This window comes from Fukomys damarensis, unplaced genomic scaffold (genome assembly GCF_012274545.1).
Source record: "Fukomys damarensis isolate Sample0158 unplaced genomic scaffold, DMR_v1.0_HiC HiC_scaffold_32, whole genome shotgun sequence".
Taxonomy (NCBI): Eukaryota; Metazoa; Chordata; class Mammalia; order Rodentia; family Bathyergidae; genus Fukomys; species Fukomys damarensis.
In genome coordinates, this window is record NW_022900944.1 from 43,693,052 (window position 1) to 43,711,754 (window position 18,703).

Here is an 18,703-nt window from a genome sequence, read left to right on the forward strand (position 1 = left end):
CAGTCGACGAGAGATAAAGAACAAAAAAAAAAAAAAAAAAAAAAAAAGGCCTTGATTTTAAACCTGAGTTCTAGTTCAGAGCCGAGTTCGAATATGACCATGACCTTGAGCGATTAACAGGAGAACTTCTTGTTTTAGTAAAAATGCAGTCATTACTCTGTGCTCATGGGGTTGTTTCCTGGACACCTGAGGTAACATAGTCCACTGATGCTAGGGTACCTGTGTAGAAAGGTGTGCTGTTTACACCTGCGCATGCTCCGGGCACTGTAACTGGTTCACTGTTGGCGCCCAGCAGTGGGTCTCCGTGTTCTGTAGGGAAGCGGGGTTTTCCCCCAGATGCTTTTGATTTGATTGGTTGAGTCCCTGTATGGGGAACCCATGGCCTCATCCTGCATCTGTGTCATGGTTCAAAACAAGCATTCACCCTGTGCCCGGCCCTCCCCGGAGAGTCCCTGTTTCCAGGCAGTGACAGTCACACGGGCTGCGCTGTGGGATTTCTCTTTTTCACAGGAGCGACGAGATGCAAGACGAGTTGCCCTGCACCAGGGCTCCTCTTGGTTTGTTTCCGTGGTTTTTGGAGTCAGAGTCTCGCTGTGTAGCCCAGGCTGGCCCCAAACTTGCATCCTCCTGCCTGTTCACCTGACACTGTGTTGGGGAGACCCTTCCAGGGCTAAAGATAAACCTGGATCTCGGATCGTGGGGCCCTCACCTTCAGCGCTGGTGACTTTCGAGGGCAGACAGTCCTTCAGGAGCTGTTCTGGAGCTGTTGGCTCAGAACCATCTCTGGCCGGCACTCGTGAGTGCCCAGTTGCTCCGTTCTGGGGACAGAGGTCTTGCCTGTGCTGGATTCTGCCCTGGGCAGCTGCACCCTCTTCTTCCTGAGCACCTCTGGGCAGCCATTCCAGTCCTTCCAGCCAGGCCTCAGTCTGGTTGCCTGCCAAATGGGTCTGTCCTTTCCATTCTCAGACAGTGAGGCTGGGAGGGCCGCATGCAGAGCAGAGCGCCAGGGTTTTAGGAAGATTCTGCAGGAAGATGGGCTCATTTGTTAACTGCACATTTGCAGCTGGTCCCCACTGTGACCAGGACAGCACAGTCGTCTTCCGGGCCCTGGTTGTTTCATCTGTATGAAGGGGAACACCCCTGCACGTGACCTCCGAGGCTCAGGGGAAGTGATGGCCCTGAAAATCCCAAGCCCACACCCAATGGCGAAGCTTGGCTGGTCCCTCCGACCCCTCCCAACCCATGCCCCATGGCTCAGACCTGCAGCTAGGTGTAGAAGTGCACACCTGTAATCCCAGCACTCTGGGAGGCTGAGGCAGGAGAATCACAAATTCAGATCCAGGCTGGGCAGACCCCAGTGAGACCTTGTCTGGAGATAAAAAGTTTAAAAGGACTGTGATGCAGCTTGTGCAGAGGCCTTGGGTACAGTCCCCAGTGCCATAAAAACCAATCATTTGGAGGAGGCAGGTGGTGGCAGTAGCTTGGTGTCCAGAGACTGTGAGGACCCAATGCCAGGGGACGGCACCTGCCCAGATCCTTCCTGCAGTGGCTGCTTGCAGAGTTCAGTCTCTGTAGTGGGACTGGTCTCTGGGGTGGTGACTGTGGACAAGGCCAGGGCCACCAGTGTTTGATCCTTCATTGCCAGTCTCTCCACAAACATTCCAGGCTGCGGGGGCCACACGCAGGAGGATGCAGGCCCCGGGATCCCAGTCGCGGTGCAGGTCCTGTTCTGCCCTTTCTGACAGTGCCCTTGGCCCCCAATCTTCATCTCGCTGGCCTCAGTTTCCCCTGAGAAAGGGGCAGGGCTGACAGAGAAGGCTTTCGAGGAAATCGTTCCCGGAGCAGTGCGCGTACTTCCCACCGCAGTTCGAAGGCCTGCCCATCTTGGGACAGCTTGGGGTGTCGCTGTGGGGGGGCCTGGCCGGCAGTCGTCCCCTGCAGTGCATTTCAGGCCACCCCAGAAGGCCCTCGCAGTGGGGGCCGAGGGCCCGGCTCATGCTTCTGGGGGCAGTGAGGGTCCGGAGAGGCGAAGCTCTGGTGGCCACACCGCCAGGAAGTGGCAGAGGCAGGGTTTGCCCTGGGGACCCTGCCGCCAGCCTGCGTGACCGGCCTGTGGTGTCTGCAGGGACGGGCTCCAGGGCGCCCCAGACACTGCACCTGAGCGTGCTCAGGTCCCGCACACAGCAATAGTGTGTGGCGTGATGTCTGCCTCCTGTGGTATCTGTCGGGTCAGGGGCCGTGCGTGGCTCCGTAGGGGACAAGGGCAGCTGCCAGCACGTCGTGGAGCCCATCTCTGGGGTAGGGGGGCTCCGACCAGCTTCTCAGCAGGAGCCTAGGTTAGAAAATGGGCTCTTTGTGCCCCCCGGATGGCAGGAGCTTGTTTTCACTGTGTGTCGCTCTTCTCTGTGGTCACCCTGGGCCCCGCCCTGCCCTGGCCAGCTCTGCCCTGTAGCCCTGCCTCTCTTAGAGACATACTTGCCGGCCCCACTGTGCGCGTCATGCTGACTGGTGTCTGTGCCTTGTCTTTCAGGCAATTGCTCCTTTGCTGGAAAACAACCATCCACCGCCAGATCTCTGTGAATTCTTTTGCAAGGTATGGCGCTGCCGCGCAGGCCTAGTGTCACAGGCTGCGGGTGGGTTTGCCTGGCCCAGGGTCCTGGATGTGGCAGAGGGCCTGGGGCCCCCTATTCTTAGGGCTACATCTACAGGCAGGTGGGAGAGCGAGTGAATCCCAGCTGGGCTGGGAGGAGCCTCTGGCCTGACTTTGGAATAACTTCCTGGCTGTCCCGGGAGGCCGCTTGAGCCGATTTTCTGGGTTCTTGACGTCAGGGCTGGGTTATTCTTAGCCCGGGCTCCTCGAAGCACCAGCTGGCCCACGGTGGGGTCCCGGCTGCAGGGCTTTCCCTGAACTGGGAGAGCTGGCAGCAACCGCCAGGTCAGCCTACAGGAGCTGTGGAGCAGGGCATCTTCTCCCAGGGCCCCAGGGCCCGCCCTGCGCCCCATTCCCAGGGTGTGTGCCCAGCTGCATGAGTACCAGGCATCCCTCACTCACCCAGCAGCTTGAGGACCCGTTTGCATTGCATGTAGTGACCCGATGTCCTTGGAAAGATTCCCGGCCTGGCCATGCCAGTGCCCAGCCCTGTCTTGAGCCTGCTAATTCACTTCCTCATCCTCTCCCCTCCCCAGCTCCCCAGCACAGGAGCGTGGGGTTTCTCTCAGACCTTATGGTCTCCCAGCGTTTGTGCTCCAACCCTGGCACTCTGTCCGAAGTCAGCCTTACCTAGGCTGTGCGGTAGCGTGGTTTGGGAAAGGGTGAAGCAAGAGGAACCCACCTGGCATTTCCTGCCTTCGGGGGTCGAAGGGCCTCCGGTGGACCTTGGACCTCGGGCTGTTTTCCTCTTGGGGTTGCAGCCCTGGAGGGAACTGAAGGGAAACCAAGCTGTCAGCCTCCCTGGAGCTGTCCTCTGGACCTGACAAGCAGCTGGTGCCGATGCCCAAACCCAGAACCCAGGATCTGAGGACGGCTGAGTCCTCCTGATGCCCCTAAAGCCCAGTCTCCCTATCCCGGGCCCCCAGTCCTCTTGCAGGGTCTGCAGTCTCAGCACCTCCAGGGGCTTTGCGGCTAGAAGCGTGTGCAGGCAGTAACTCCAAACAGCGCCATGCTGTAGAGAGCGCCGCTGAGCCCCGAGGCCTGCACGGCGCTGCCTGATTAAGTCACGGCGGAGAGTTCGGAGAATTTCCAGCGTCCCAGACGTGGCTGTTCTCAGACCTGATTTTCCAGGCATACTAAAACTGAATTCTGCAAGTCTGGTGAACAGATAAGAATCGTGTCAGAGTGGACTCCTTGTTTGTGTCATCAGAGACAGGCTCAGACTTCAAGATCAAAATAAAAAGCAGCAAAAGATCTTACGGCATCTGGTTTTCTTACTCCAAAAAAATGAAGGGCGCAGGGAAGAAAACTGTGATGCTTCTTGGTTTTTACTCAGATGAGTTATAACATATCTAAGTAGAAATCTACACACAGGTGTTTTAGCAACTTTAGTCATAATTTCCAGAACTTGAAAGCAACAAGATGTCCTTGAGTAGGTGGATGAATGAGGAAACCAGGGTACTGGACACAGCGCATTTTATTCAGCCTTGAAATGGGCTATCAGGCCATGGAGAGATTGGGAGGAACCTTAAATATGTGACGAAGTGAGAGAAACCAAGCCAACAGCTGCATGCTGTGAACATCCAGCTGTGCGTTTAGCATTCCTAGCCCCAAATCTGAAGTGTTCCCAAATCCAAAATTGTCCAGCTGACAAGATTTCATGAGTGGAAAACTGCATACCTGCCCGCTCACTGTCAGACATGGGCTGCTGCTGGCTGTGGTGGCACACGTCTGTAATGCCAGCACTCTGGCAGGCTGAGGCAGGAGGATCACAAGTTGGGGCCCAACCCAGGGAACTGAGTGACTTAAGAAGATCCTGTTCCGCTGTCTGCCTCACGAGCACAAGGTCCCGAGTTCAGTCCCCTGTACCAAAAATTTAAAACCACACAAAGAAGATCTCCTGTTTCAAAATGAAAAATAAAACACTAAGGATATAGCTCAGTGCAGAGACCCAGAGTTCAACCCCAGTACCACAGAAACAATTCAACAGAAAACTTTTTAAAGAAAACATAGACACGTTAAAAGATGATACGAAACTACCGGCAGGGGGCGATGGGTAAAAGTATATGGAATGTAAATGGGTCTCAAGTTTAGCCTAAGGTTCCCTCCGGAGACACCTTCCTGTGTAGGTGCAAACACCCCAGAAGCCGAAAGCACTCGGGTCCCTTGCAGTTCATGTACAGGACATGTGACCTTGATGTGACATTCTGGCCAAAGTGAGATTACAGAGCGGGCCTGGGATAGGTGGGGTCCAGGCGTAGGGAGGGAGGGTGAAGGCAACACGCAGAGGGCTTTAGGGAGGAGGAGACGTCCTTGTCACTTGTCCAGAGCCGCATCACCTCAGTGCAGCTTCGTCCCTGTACTGAGCAGGGCGGCCGCATGGCCATGGGGTCGGGGTGCACGTGGGACGCCTCTCCACCTTCTTCAGTTGCTCTTAAAATACAAAGTCTGGGGCCGGGGATTTAGCTCAGCGGTTCGGTGGCCTGCCTCGCAAGCGCAAGGACCCGACTTCAATCGCCGGTCCCCAAAACCAAACCAAATACAAAGTCTGGGGCCGGGGATTTAGCTCAGCGGTTCGGTGGCCTGCCTCGCAAGCGCAAGGACCCGACTTCAATCGCCGGTCCCCAAAACCAAACCAAATACAAAGTCTGGGGCCGGGGATTTAGCTCAGCGGTTCGGTGGCCTGCCTCGCAAGCGCAAGGACCCGACTTCAATCGCCGGTCCCCAAAACCAAACCAAATACAAAGTCTGGGGCCGGGGATTTAGCTCAGCGGTTCGGTGGCCTGCCTCGCAAGCGCAAGGACCCGACTTCAATCGCCGGTCCCCAAAACCAAACCAAATACAAAGTCTGGGGCCGGGGATTTAGCTCAGCGGTTCGGTGGCCTGCCTCGCAAGCGCAAGGACCCGACTTCAATCCCCGGTACCCAAAACCAAACCAAATACAAAGTCTGGTTTACAATGAGCTCTGCAGCCGTATCCAGCAAGAGAAGCAGGCTCGCCGCGGGCCTCGCTGACCCGGGCCTGCCAGAAGCAGACAGGATGCTGGCACCCACGCTGACCCAGCCCCTCTCCCCCCAGCACTGCAGGGAGCGGCCCCGGTCCATGGTGGTCATCGAGGTGTTCACGCCCGTGGTGCAGAGAATCCTCAAGCATAACATGGTGAGTGCACGGGCTTGGAGCAGCAGGTTCTGAAGGGGGAGCTGGGGCTTGGAGCAGCCTGCGCCTCCTTGGCTGTATCTTTTCCGTTAAGGCCACGGGACAACTCTTCCCACCGTAGTGAGAATACCGGAAATGCTGGGGCCAGGGGAAGAGACAGGTTTCCAGCAGCATGCTCGTCCTCCATGTCCTTGGGTGGGCTGTGTACAGGGACACAGCACAGGAGGGAGAGGAACAGCTTAGCAGGTGTGGTCGTGCACTTCGGTAGGCTGAGGCAGGAGGATGGCAAGTTTGAGCCTAATCTGGGCAACTTAGCAATTTACTGAGACTCTGTCTCAAAATTTTTAAAAATAATAATTTTTTTTAAAAAGGGCCAAAGATGTAGCTCAATGAAAAGGCCCTGGGTTCAATCCCAGAACTAAGGGGGAAAAAAAAGCCTCCTGGTGAACAAACTTGGTAGACATGACCCCAGCCGGTGCTCAAGGCCGATGCCAGCAGTGCTGTGTTGTGGTCACAGAATGGGCCTCGACACGCACCGTGAGGATGGCGCTGACCCCTGGGGCCCGAGCTTGGCCATGTGGCTGACGTCGCCTGGATACTAGGGGTCAGGGCTGGGAGGGCCGGGGCTGTGGTGGTGCCGTGCTCTGTGTCCTGGGGCCCCAGGGCCCTGTCGTCCTCACCGCCGTGCTCCTGGCCGCCCGCCCGTGTGGTGGCTGCGTCCCCAGCTCCCGCTCTCCCGCAGGACTTCGGGAAGTGCCCACGGCTGAGGCTGTTCACTCAGGAGTACATCCTCGCCTTGAACGAGCTCAACGCTGGCATGGAGGTGGTGAAGAAGTTCATTCAGAGGTGGGTCTGCGGTCCCTGGTCCCCGTGCACCTGTGTGCCATGGAATCACCTGCTCTGTTTCGTCCCCTCCACGCGCTCCACTGGCTCCTCCCACCATGTGGCGTCCGGGCCCAGCTGCTTGCTCGCTCTGTGTCCTTGAGCCAGTCTCTGTCGCTCTCTGAATCTGCTTCCTGGGAGGGAGCTACAGCCAGACGGGATGCTGCAGGAGGGAGCCCTTAGCTCAGTGTGTGCTGCCGGCTGGGACTTCAGAAATGGTGTCAGTCCCGAGTACCGTTGGTCCCTCCCCTGTGCTGTGGTTGCTGAGTGTCGGGGAGGGCGTCCGCGCTGGTGGCCTCGAGGACCAGCATCCAGGGCTCCAGCCTTGGCCGAGAGCCAGCAGATACTCTCGTTCTTACTGGCTTCCCATGTTTGGGGACTGTTTGCTCTGCTTTTTCATTTTTCAGTTTTTGGTCTGTGCCTCGGTTTCTGCGTCTATAAAATGAGATTCCTGGCCCCCACCACATCTGGTTACTTTGAGAATCGGGTGAGGTGCTAAGCACGGTACAGGAGCAGTGCATGGGATCGCTGTCCTTGTTGTTAATTCTTCTTGTTTTCTAAGAAAATCTGAGTCACCTGGTCAGACCAGTTCCGTGGATCCCTGAAAAGAAACCCACCTCCCACCCTGGTTCTTCAGGGCCCCTGGGCTTGTCTTAGGGCCTTTTGTCAGGCCAAGACGTGTCTTAGTAAGGGCAGCTACAGTGAGTTTCCCGGAAGAGTTTCAGGGTCACAGGCCCAGAGCAGCAGGAAACAGTGGCAGAGAAAGCCCGGGAAGGTAAAGACAGTGACTGCCCCGGTCCCTGTGCCGAGATGACCCTAATAAAGTAATGTCGTGGAAAAATCCCTCCAGACCCCCCCCCAGTGTCGTGGCCACTGTGCACTGAGGTCCCCAGGAGCTGAGCACTTGGTCCTTGGTGTCACCACTGATGAGGGCACTCATTCCTCTTGTCGAGGCCCGGGACACTGGGATGGCATCAGGAGGTGCCAAGTGGGCATGGTGGATCTGAGTCTGATTGCAGCCGGGAGCAACACCCAGGAGGGGTGGCCTGAGTGCTGCGGCGCCCACATCCCCTCCACGTGCGGCCTGTCACCCGCCCTCTGCTCTCTTCCAGCATGCATGGTCCCACGGGGCACTGCCCCCACCCCCGGGTCCTGCCCAACTTGGTGGCCGTGTGCCTGGCTGCCATCTACTCCTGCTATGAAGAGTTCATCAACAGGTCAGTCGCTGCCACTGCTGGGAGGGCCTGCGTGGGGACACGCTGCACCCCAGTGTGGGGCCGGGCCAGGCAGGCAGGGTAGCTGCTGCCGGGGACTCTGAGGAGTCAGCACCAGGTCAGCACCAGGGGCTGCGCGGTGCCTGGGCTTTCGGAAGCGGAGTTGTAGCTGAAGGCTTCCCATCAGCTGGGCAGGGAGAGTGCGTGAGTGTGTGTGAGTGTGTGTACATACACCCTGCAGCGTCACGGTGGGAGGACAGGACTTCGTGTGCAGTCCGACATCTGCCGTCACACTGTGGACAGTGCTCTAGAAAGGGGGAAATGAAGGATGCCTGGGCGCCCTGTGCTGCCACTCTGATTTAATTGGGTGGCCCTGGTATTTTTCAATCCTTCCTTTGTTTGTTTGGACTCCCCTGACCAGAATCTAGAACTCCTGCTCTAGCGCGAGGTGAGGAAAGTGTACTCACCAGCTTCTCAGCTGTGGTAACATACCTGGCATTGAAGTTTAAAGGAGGAGACGTTTATTTTGCTCACAGTTTCAGAGGTTCAGTCCCTGGTCCTTGGCTCCTTTCCTTCTGGCTGTGTGGTGAGACAGGACATCGTGGTAGGGACTGTGTGGTACAGCAGAGCTGTAGGCAGGAAGAGGGGATGACATGCTGGCGGACACCCTCTGCCGTCCAGCTGTGTGCCTCAGATCCTACCCTATTGCATGGTGCTGTCCATATCCAGGGCAGGTCTTCTCCAGTTTGCTGTCCCACACAACGCCTCACAGACACACCCAGAATGCGCCTCAGTGTTTTCCTGGGCATTTCCCAAGCCAGTCAAGTTGACACTCAAAAATAACCTTTGCCAAAGAGTTCTCAAGGGAGGGGACGGTTAAACTGACACCACCTGCTGTTAGCAAGATGAGGGGCCGAGAGAGGGATGTCCAAGCAGAGGGAACAGTGCCTGTGAAGGCCCAGCAGCGAGAAATGGAGTTGCCAGTGCTCACGGTGTTTTTCCAAGTGAGGGCCTTGAACGCCTGCCTCAGAATCACCTGAACTTCTGCTTTAGAATGCAGGTTTCTCGGACAGGGCCCTGGCACTCTGCATCCTTAAACTCTCCAGCTGGTTCTGCTGCACAGTGAAGGCAGTGGGACGGCGGGAATTAGCCTGCCTTGAGCAGAGAGAGAAAAGAGGCGAGACGTAGCTGGGGTGATCATCTGAGTTCGGGGCTGTGCTGCTTCCGTGCAGGATTTCTGTCCTGAACGGTGCAAGGTCGCGGCGGGTGTGGAGTAGGGAGGGATGGCTTTCAGTTCCTGATACCTCAGGCTGCTGCTGGGTAGAGGATGGGCAGGTGGGCTGAGCGTGACCATGGGGCCCCTCAGGCGGCACCTGCAGCCTCAGGTGTCTGTCAGGGTGGAGGCAAGGGAGAAAGACGCAGGCCCCACCGGCTCGCTCGCAGGTTGGCTCTGACTCCCAGCCCAGCACAGCCAAGCCCCTTTGGGGGCCCAGACCGCTAGCTCCTCCAGGAGTCACCACAGCTAACCCAGTGCTGCCAGGATGTTTCAGCTCAGATCCTCCATGCCCATTGGTCAGTTCCTCCAAGACAGAGCTGCGCTGTCCTCCAGGCCTCGCAGAGCTCCCGGTGGGCACACAATGTACTCTCCGGCAGAAGCACAGGCAGCTTGACCCAGGTTAGCACGGCTCTCTGGAAAATCACCAACCTCAGCCAAACAGCCTTGAAAATCCACTCCTAAATCCCAGCTAAGGCAAACAGCGGGAAGTGGAGTGTTGAGCATTCAGAGAACAAATTAAGTTCGAACCAAAGGATAGATTCGGGTCGCCCTGCCCCCTAAGGACCACACACAGTTTTCTTTCAACCACAAAATGCTTGGGCCTTAGCCAATACCGGCCCCAGTCTTAGCCCGTATTTATTAAACACCCGCCATGGGCTCCACTTAGCCCTGGCTCATGGCAGGGACAAGATAAATTCAGACTGCTGTGCACAGACCCGGAGCTGCTGTGTGCAAGGCCCAGGCCAGCATGGAGCCTGGGGCACGCACATGTGGCCCTGGAGGGACGGTCACAGACCAGCAGGTGCTTCTCATCGTCACAGGGAGCCGTGAGAGGATCTCAGCCTGACCACACATGGGAGGAAAGCTGCCAGGTTGCACCCGAGACCCCAGCTCAGTAGACTTGGGGTGCAGACAGGTGGAGAGCCATGCATTAGTGCAGAGCAGGGAAGGTGTCCTGGGTGGAAGAAGAAGCTGTAGGAGGAAGGGACCTGCACAGGACTCTGGGGAGCTCTCCGGTAGACCGGGTTTCAGATCCCACGCCCCAGACGTGTGAATGAGCCACAGGACTCGGGGGGAGCTGTCACTTGGCCCCAGGGAGCGTCTCCTCCCCTGGATGTCCAAGGTAGTGGCTTAGAGAGTAAGCTTGGAAACACTGCTGTCTCTCCTGCCCAACAAGGTGCGCCTCCCCGAAGCCCACTGGCAGAGAGTGGGGACTTGAACCAGGGCAAGGCTCTGACGAGTCCTGCAGGAAGGAGGCCCCATGTCACAATTTTCCAAACAAACGTGACTCTAGCGATGTCCCAGAGCGCTTTCCCCAGTTAGCACCTAGTGACACCTGGGCAAGTGGGCAAGCGTCATGGAGAGCTGTTATGGAGATGCTGTCGGGGGCAGGGTGTCCCCAGGGGTGGGCTGCTGACCCAGGGCCCAGGCTGGAGTCTCAGGTTTGGGGCCATCAGGTGGGCTCCCAGGTGAGAGGGGATGTGAGCTGTGTCGCCCAGCTGGACAGATGGCAGAGCCTGGCCCCGGGGGACACTTATGGAAGCAGGGGACAGCGCAGCTGGGGGAAGCAAGCAGAGGCAGATTGTCTGTGGGGCACAAGGGTGCGTGGGAGGCCAGGGGAGGTGCCAGGAGGTGGTGAACGCTGAGTGCAGGCTGGTGGCCGGGCAGAGATGAACCTGCCTCTTCCGTCCTGCAGATGTGTCCTCAGCGGACACCCTGGGCCTGGGCTTCCCGTGTGTGCTCTTCCTCCTGTGGGCTGCTGGGTGGGCGCTCTGGGAAGGAGAGCAGGAATCATGGTGGAGAGAGAGCCTGTCATCACGGGGACAGGCGAGGGGCCGCCGGGCACCCTGGTCCCTCTGATGAAGCCTTGGCTGGGGTTTAAGGCCCGTGCTGTGCCCTGTCACACACTCCGTCTCCTCTTCCCCCAGCCGCGACAACTCCCCGAGCCTGAAGGAGATCCGGAACGGCTGCCAACAGCCGTGCGACCGGAAGCCCACCTTACCTCTGCGCCTTCTGCACCCCAGCCCGGACCTGGTGTCTCAGGAAGCCACGCTGTCCGACGCGCGGCTCAAGTCGGTGGTGGTGGCCTCCAGCGAGATCCATGTGGAGGTGGAGCGCACCAGCACTGCCAAGCCGGCGCTGACGGCCAGCACGGGCAACGACAGCGAGCCCAACCTCATCGACTGCCTCATGGTCAGCCCTGCCTGCAGCACCATGAGCATCGAGCTGGGCCCCCAGGCTGACCGCACGCTTGGCTGCTACGTGGAGATCCTGAAGCTGCTGTGAGTGCCTGCGTCATGGGCGGCCTGGGCGTGGGGAGCTCAGGGCAGGAGGACCAGAGCGGTGGCCTGATCACCCAGCACAGGGTGGGCGGGTGGAGACCCCGTCACCTACGCTCCCAGCAGCGTGTGCTATTGGGAGGGCGGTGTTGGAAGTGAGGTCCGCAGGCGCCGGGCGAGGGCGCCAGCCTTTCAGTAGGCTCATGGATAGAAGCAGCTTGCACCTGAGCCCCCAGGAGCAGTGGCCACAGGAGTCACGCCCTGTGAAACCACCGGCCGCATTCTTGCTCCTGATCTGTGAGACAGGTGCCATTGGCAGAGGGCAGGGGTGGGGACCGGGACTGTCGGAGACTTGCCATGCGCCTCAGTGAGCGAAGAGAAAAATGGTTTAATGTAGAGCCGAGGCAGTGACTCAAGGCATGTGGGGGCCACGGAAGCACCCGGCCTCGCCACCTCTGTCCATAGGGAGGGCAGTGCTGTTCCCAGGGGTGCAGCCAGCCCTGCAGCTGGTGAGGGGAGGGGGGAGTGTGTGAGAGGTACAGTCCCAGTTCATTGCTTTTCAGTTCCCCAGAAAGGCCCTGCTGTCATTAGAAATCAGCACCTTTGAAAGTTACCCAGACAGCCGGGTGTGATAGCCCATGCCTTTAATCCTAGTCCTCGGGAGGCTGAGGCAGGAGGATTGCCTCAAGCTAAAGGCCCGCGAGGGCTATGTTGTAACTTCAAGGCCAGCCTGAACTACACGGTAAGGCCATGTCTCAACAAAAACATGAGAAAGTTACCCAAGAAACTGAAAGTTCCCCAGAGACCTTTGAAAAGGGAAAAGATGGAGAATTCAGGTCAAGGCTGCCGCTGAAACAGCCCATGTGGGCTGGGCTGGTGGAAGGAACGTGGGCTGGGGACCAAGCGGGCAGGTGCTCGTGCAGGGCACCTGAGTGCACTTCACACACGCACGTGGTCTTACCTAAGTGTTCTGCACACTTACACTAGGCTGGGTTCCTTGCTGACTGCTCCCTGCCCTTGACCCACGGAATCTGGGGGCCACAAGCGCTCTGCAGGGTGGCATGGGCCACAGCAGCAGGACGGGGAGGACGCTGTGTCCTGTTCTTCCTGATCTGCTTCTTTTCCCACAGGGCAGATTTTACCAGAGGCCTTTGGTGAGCTGCAGCTCAGTTGGAAAAAGCCCCTGTCTCTTGGGGCATCTAGGGAACGCAGTCAATTTGGGGGAGTCCTCATAACTGGGAGGCTGAGTGGGACCTGCAGTGTGGGTGCCCTCACCCTGCAGTGCAGGAAAGCGGGGTTCAGGGGTCTGGAAACTGAGTCCTAGGAGACTGGGTGGGAGCAGGGGTCTGAACGACATCCTGGGTCCGGGACAACAGCCGTGAACTTTGATTGCCCCGGGGCCTGGTGGATCAAGGTTCCCCTGGAACCCCAAGGTCCAGGGACCCACTGCACTGGCTTGAACACCTGGCCCAGAAGGCACCCGGCTCAGCACAAACTCCATCCCCTCTGCTCTGCCGTTCTCGGAGTCTCAGGTTCCCCGGCTGTACAGGAGGGTTCCCCTACTGTCTTCCCGTCTGCATGTTCTAGATGTCAGGGCTGCTTTGAGAGTTAAGTAAAGCACTGGCCACAGCGCCTGGCACCCAGCAGTTGGAGGAGCCGGTGGGTAGATGGATGGACTGACTAACAGATGGGTGGCTGGGTCTGTTCAGAAGCTTTAAGGGCCGGTTTCCAGGGCACACGGAACGGCAGAAACGCAGGCTCCCAGGAGCTCTGCAGCCCATGGGCCCTGACGGTGCCTTCACACGGGCAGCAAGCGTGGCAGGTGGAGGTGCCCAGGAGCCAGGGCCTGGACCCTGAGCTCTCAGCACCTGGAGGCCCATTGGGACCGGGGCGTCCTCCCGGTGCCTGGGAGGAGGGGTGCGGCTGGCAGGAGCCTCTTGTTCCCTGATGGCTCAGGTTAGACCCCAGCTGGGTGGGCTGTAGGGGGAGACCCTGGTTTGGCACCTGGAAAGCCGCATTCAGGTCCCCTGTTTCACTCTGTGAGCTTCAGCAGGTGTTCTCCCCTCTGCACCTCCATCTCTCTCGGGGTACCTGATCCTGCTGGACCCCCTCTCCCTGGCCCCCAGGAACCTGGCCCTTCCTTCCTTCCCAGTGCACACTGCGGCCTCCCTGCCCAGAGTGGGACAGGCTGAGCCAGAGGGGACACCGCTTCTAGGACAGCCAGGCAGCTCCTGAATTCAATGGCCGCCAGGGCCTGAGCTAAGCTGGCAGCGAGAGACCTGTCCCACCCACAAGGGGCCGCCCTGAAGCCCTGTCCTACTTCTGAGGGCTTCACCTCCTCCGAGTCCCACTCTGACTATGGGTGATTCCAAGTCCCTTGCAAGTTCTGTATTTAATGACACTTCTACACAAATCAAATTATATTTTTTTAAGTTAAAAAAGAAATAAACTAGTGTGTGACCCGGGGAAGCAGCCACAGCTGTGGCCCTCTGGGCGAGGCCTGGGGCCCCTGTTGGGTAGAGGAGATACTGCCCAGGGCCAGCTGCACCCCCCGCCCCTAGGAGGCAGGAGCGTGGCACAGGTGTGTGTCCTGGTCACACTCAGGGTTCTGGACACTGTAAGTCCACAACAGGTGGGCGGAAGGAGGAGGGCGATGTTCCCGTGGGAAAGGCCAGCTGGCTGTGAAAGCGGTGACCCCAGAAAGGAGCTGAGGATTCAGCACATGCCAGCCTGCATCCGGGCCACTAGCGTCAGAACCCTGGTGACAGGGCATGGGCCTCAGTCCACCGTCCGGCACCTGGCCTGGAACCCACTCTGTGCCCATCCGTGAGCAGACCCAGGCGAGACCCCCAAGCCCAGTCAGTGTGGCTGGTCTCTCTGTTGCCACTTACCTCGGCCTCGGGGATTTTCTCATAATTCTCTCCCCGCTTCCAGCCTCAGCCTTTCCTGGAAGCTTCCGGGGCAGGCCTGGGCCCTGGCCACTGCCGCGTTCTCCTGGCTGGCTGGGAGGAAGGCCAGGAAGAGCCCTGCCCTGGGTTATCTGGACCATGCAGCTTCGGGGCCTGGGAACAACAACAGCGGGGTTGAGCCAGTCCAGATTGTAATCACCAGGGCATCCTGGGATGCTAGGGCCCAGAGGCAGGTTTGGGGGACCTGGGCAGAGACCCTCCTGGCAGCCTCCTGCCTGGGCCCGAGGCAGCAGCTTGGTCAACACCGCACCTTGGCCCCCGCCGTCCCTGGGTGGCACTGTGGCAGTGTCTGCTCCACAGCATCGCTGCCAATCAGCCTCTCACACCAGCTGCCCGGCACCCCGGCCCCCACCGGGGGTTCCCATGGTGTCTCTGAGCCGACGCCTCGGGGTGACACAGGTCCCCACTCTCCTGGGCCGTGGCCCTGGTGACCACCTGGTCCGGACGCCTGGCCTCTCCCAGCTGTGCGGCCTCTGCCGGCCGTGGACATCACAGGCAGGAGGCCTGTGGGAGGGTGGGAGGGGTAAAGCCGGCGAGGTCAGTGGTCCCACCGAATCCCTTCCGGTTAGTACTGTGTGGAGTCGGGGCCTGTACACGGCACATCTCAGTGCTGTTTTCATCCCTCTTTCCCTCTCCCTCTGTCTCTTGGTCCCCTTCTCTTTTGCAAAACATGTATCTCTATTTCCCATGATCTCTTGTTTTGCTCTTTAATTTTATTTTGGTTCCTCATAGAAGAAAAACAGTGTGATATTTAAACGTGTGTGTCTGATTTGTTTCACTAAGTATTATGGTCTCAGGGTGCATCCCTTTTCCTACAGATGACTCAGCTCTATCCTTTTTATCGGCAGCGTAGTACTCCGTTGCATGTAAATAGCACATTTATCCACATGTGTTGGTGGGTACACAGGCCATTTCCAAGGCTTAGCTATTATGAATTGTGCCGTTATAAATATGAGTATGCGTGGATCTCTGTATCATGTCTAACTTTTTCGGGAAGATACCTGGGAGGGGAATAGCTGAGTTAGGTGGAATTTCTCCGTTTCGTCTTTTGCGGCGTCTCCACACTGTTTTCCATAGTGGCTGCCCTACTTCACACACTCCCGTCCATGGTTGTAGAAGGGCTCCTTTTCCCGGCAGCCTCTCCAGTGTTTGTGCTCATTTAATTCCCCGTGCTAGCCATCCTTCTGAAGTAAGATGGATCCGGTGTTGTTTTACTTTACGTTTCTCTGAGGGCCAGTGGTGTCGACCGTTTCTTCGTGTGTTTATTGGCCGTTTGTACTTCTTCCTCCAAGCAGTGTGTGTTCGTTTCACCTGCCCCCTTTTTAAAATTGGGCCTGTAGTTTTGAGTCGTTCGTTTTAGTTCTTCACGTGCTCTAGACATTTGTCCTCTCTGAGGGTCTGCTGTCTCATCACCCGGCTGGCTGTCTCCTTTGCTGTGCAGAAGCCTCTTCATCTGACCCGGTCCCATGGCTGGGAGCCCCCTCTCCTCACCCAAGCTGCTGTTTGGTTTTGCTCCAAAGTCTCTGAAGCCAGGGGGAGCCAAGAGTCTGAGCCAGAGAAGCCTGCATTGCACTTAGTCTCTTCAGCCAGAGCTGTGTGAGCTTGAGCAGCCGCTTAACCTCTCTGATCCTCGAGGCTCCTCACCACCTGCACAGGACTGATGCCGTTTACATCATCGTGCTCGTGTGCAGAGCAAATGAGCTGAGGCCTAAAGCGCCTGCGTTGCGTCATGCCGCCCCTGTAGGAAGTGCTGACGACAGCGGGGCTTCTGCTGGTCCTCATGACTACCGCTACTCTGATTGCTGTTGGCACCAAGAGTAGAGAGAGAACAGCAGGACTAACAGTAGCTACCAAGTCAGGAGCATTGACCCAGACCTCACATAAGCAGCTATGGCTTTTATCTCCCATGCTTCTGTCTGCAGCACCAGGCGTGGTGGTGCACGCTTGTTATCCTAGCGCTTGAACTCACTAGGTAGCCCCAGCTGGCCTCTAACTGGAGGAGACCCTCCTGTCTCTGCCTCCCGAGTGCTGGGATTATAGGTGTGTGCTACCACTTCCGTTTAAATTTCCCCTTTTCCTGAGGATGTTGGCTGGTCCGACTGGACCAGGAGCCACCATGCTGCTGTCGTTCTGACCTCTGCAGAGGCTCACATCTGGAGGTTCCCAGCGCCAGCTGCTCAGTGTGTGGACCTGAGAGCAGGGGCCCTGTTCAGCCCCTGACGTCCTCGGGGTTTCACATCGGGAATGAAAAGGGACGGTGAAGCCCGTCGGGGCGAGGCCGGGCGATCCGAGAGGACGAGACCTGGGCTGAGCAGACCGCTGTCCCTGGGCCTGGATGGACCCTCTCTGTCGCCCTTGGGCGCCAGACCCTCGTTCCTCAGCTTCCTGGAACCCATGGGTGCGGCCACTGGCCACAGCTCGCCGTCACTGTCCTTTCTCGTCCCAGGTCAGACTACGATGACTGGAGACCGTCTCTGGCCAGCCTGCTCCAACCCATCCCGTTCCCCAAAGAGTAAGTCTGCACCGGCCCCCCTGTGAGGTCAGCCTGGGAGGGGCTTCACTTCGAGGGGCTACGGAGTCCCAGCGCAGAGGGAGGCTGGGGACCCACAGCCAGAAGATGCAGGGGCAGTTACCTCTGAGACCCAGCTGCCTCTGAAAACTGGGGGCACCGGAGGAGCGGCTTTAGGCCTCCCCAGGTCCTCTGGGAGGGTCCTCGGGAAGACTCCCTGAGCTCAGAACACAGCAGGGTGCAATCAAGGTAGCAGTTTTTGTTGCTGTTTTGAGACAGGATCTTGTATCTAGTTTGGGCTAGTCTTAACTAAGGAGCCCAGGCTGGCCCTCAAATCACAGTGATGCTCCTGCCTCAGCCTCCCGAATGCTGGGATCACAGGCGTGTGCCACCAAGCCCTGCTCTAAAGTAACAGTTTTTATGACAAATCAAGTGGGAATACAGCCCTGTAGTTGCCACTCCTCTCTCCCCAAAAGGGGGACAGTAAAAATCAAAGGCACGCATGACACGCAGCGCTGGACCCCTTGATTAGCTCACGATCCACCATGAGTCGGGCCAGAAATAGACCCCTTCTCAGCGGCGAGCTGAGGCGGCACACACATCTCCAGGGCTCTGTTGTGATGGCTGTGAAGCAGCAGCCTCGGGACGCGGCTTTCGCTCTCTCCTCTCCGGAGCCCATTAACGAGCTGTGTTTATGAGCTGCAGCCCCTCTGAGGGGACATTACACTGCGTAATGGCCCCATTTGCTGCCCTGCCAGTCCCCGCGGACCCCGCAGGACTACAGACCGGAGAAATCTGACTCCCGGGAGCCGCTGTGGTCTCTGGAGGGCTGTGGCGTCACTGGCGGCACCCGCTGTCCCCGGGGCCCGGGACGCTTCACAGTGGCCCACAATGCAGTGCGCGGTAGAACTCCCCGATCGCCTGCCCATGCGCAGTGGTAATTAGCACGGCCGCGGCTTAATTGCGGAACACTTGACAAACACACCTGGGTCCCTGGAGCCCCCCCCCCCGAACACCCCCCGCCCTCGCGTCACTGCTGTTGACAGGTGAGGGCCTGACCGTGGCTTTGGGGGCTCAGCCTATTCCTCCGCACCCTCCCCAGAGGAGGCCTCTGTTTGGAGCTTCAGGCAGGCACAGAACTTCAGGTCACATGGGGTCTGCGCCTCCCCTCCCAGAGGCCGCTCCCCGCGCCCGCTAACTGTTCCTCCCTCTGTTTCTGGTGCAGGGCTCTCGCACACGAGAAGTTCACCAAGTGAGTCCCCGGCCCGGGCCTCCTCGCCTCGTGGCACCCACGGCCCCCGTCCCGGGGTCACCCCTCCTCAGCCCGCCTCCTCGCCTGTCCTCCACCTGCCACACATGTGGCCCAGGGCCAGGCGCTGATCGCACCAGGCGTTTCCTAGGAAACGCGGGTGCACTTTGACCCATGGGTCCCACCTGCCCCGCCCCACACCCAGCCCCTTATCCACCCCAGCCTGTGGGTGATTCTGTCCACCTCGCCTCCTCCAGGGAGCTGAAGTACGTGATTCAGAGGTTTGCAGAAGACCCTCGGCAAGAGGTGAGCTTGTGTTTGTTTCTGAGTTGTGTGTGGTATGGAACCCAGGCCTCTCCCCCGCTGTACCCCTGGCCCCGTGAGCCGTTTTTTTTTTTTTTTTTTTTTTTTTTTTTTTTTGAGTTTATTGGTACATTTAGGGATACAGTACAGTTACATTCATTGTTGGGATCATGTACCTTTACATGGCAAGTCTTGATTCTCATTTTTTTCCCCTTA

At 58.2% G+C, this 18,703-nt stretch overlaps 1 protein-coding gene across 1 annotated transcript in view; it reads left to right on the plus strand.

Annotated features, from left to right (window-relative positions):
• The window catches only part of Cmip (c-Maf inducing protein), a 161,583-nt gene that overhangs the window by 132,286 nt on the left and 10,594 nt on the right, over nt 1–18,703 (plus strand). Inside the window, exons 6-13 of the mRNA XM_010609443.1 lie at nt 2,531–2,593; nt 5,729–5,809; nt 6,549–6,652; nt 7,801–7,905; nt 11,107–11,460; nt 16,873–16,938; nt 18,161–18,187; nt 18,442–18,490. Of these exons, the coding sequence (XP_010607745.1) occupies nt 2,531–2,593; nt 5,729–5,809; nt 6,549–6,652; nt 7,801–7,905; nt 11,107–11,460; nt 16,873–16,938; nt 18,161–18,187; nt 18,442–18,490 (849 nt within the window). The remainder of the gene's footprint in view (nt 1–2,530; nt 2,594–5,728; nt 5,810–6,548; nt 6,653–7,800; nt 7,906–11,106; nt 11,461–16,872; nt 16,939–18,160; nt 18,188–18,441; nt 18,491–18,703) is intronic.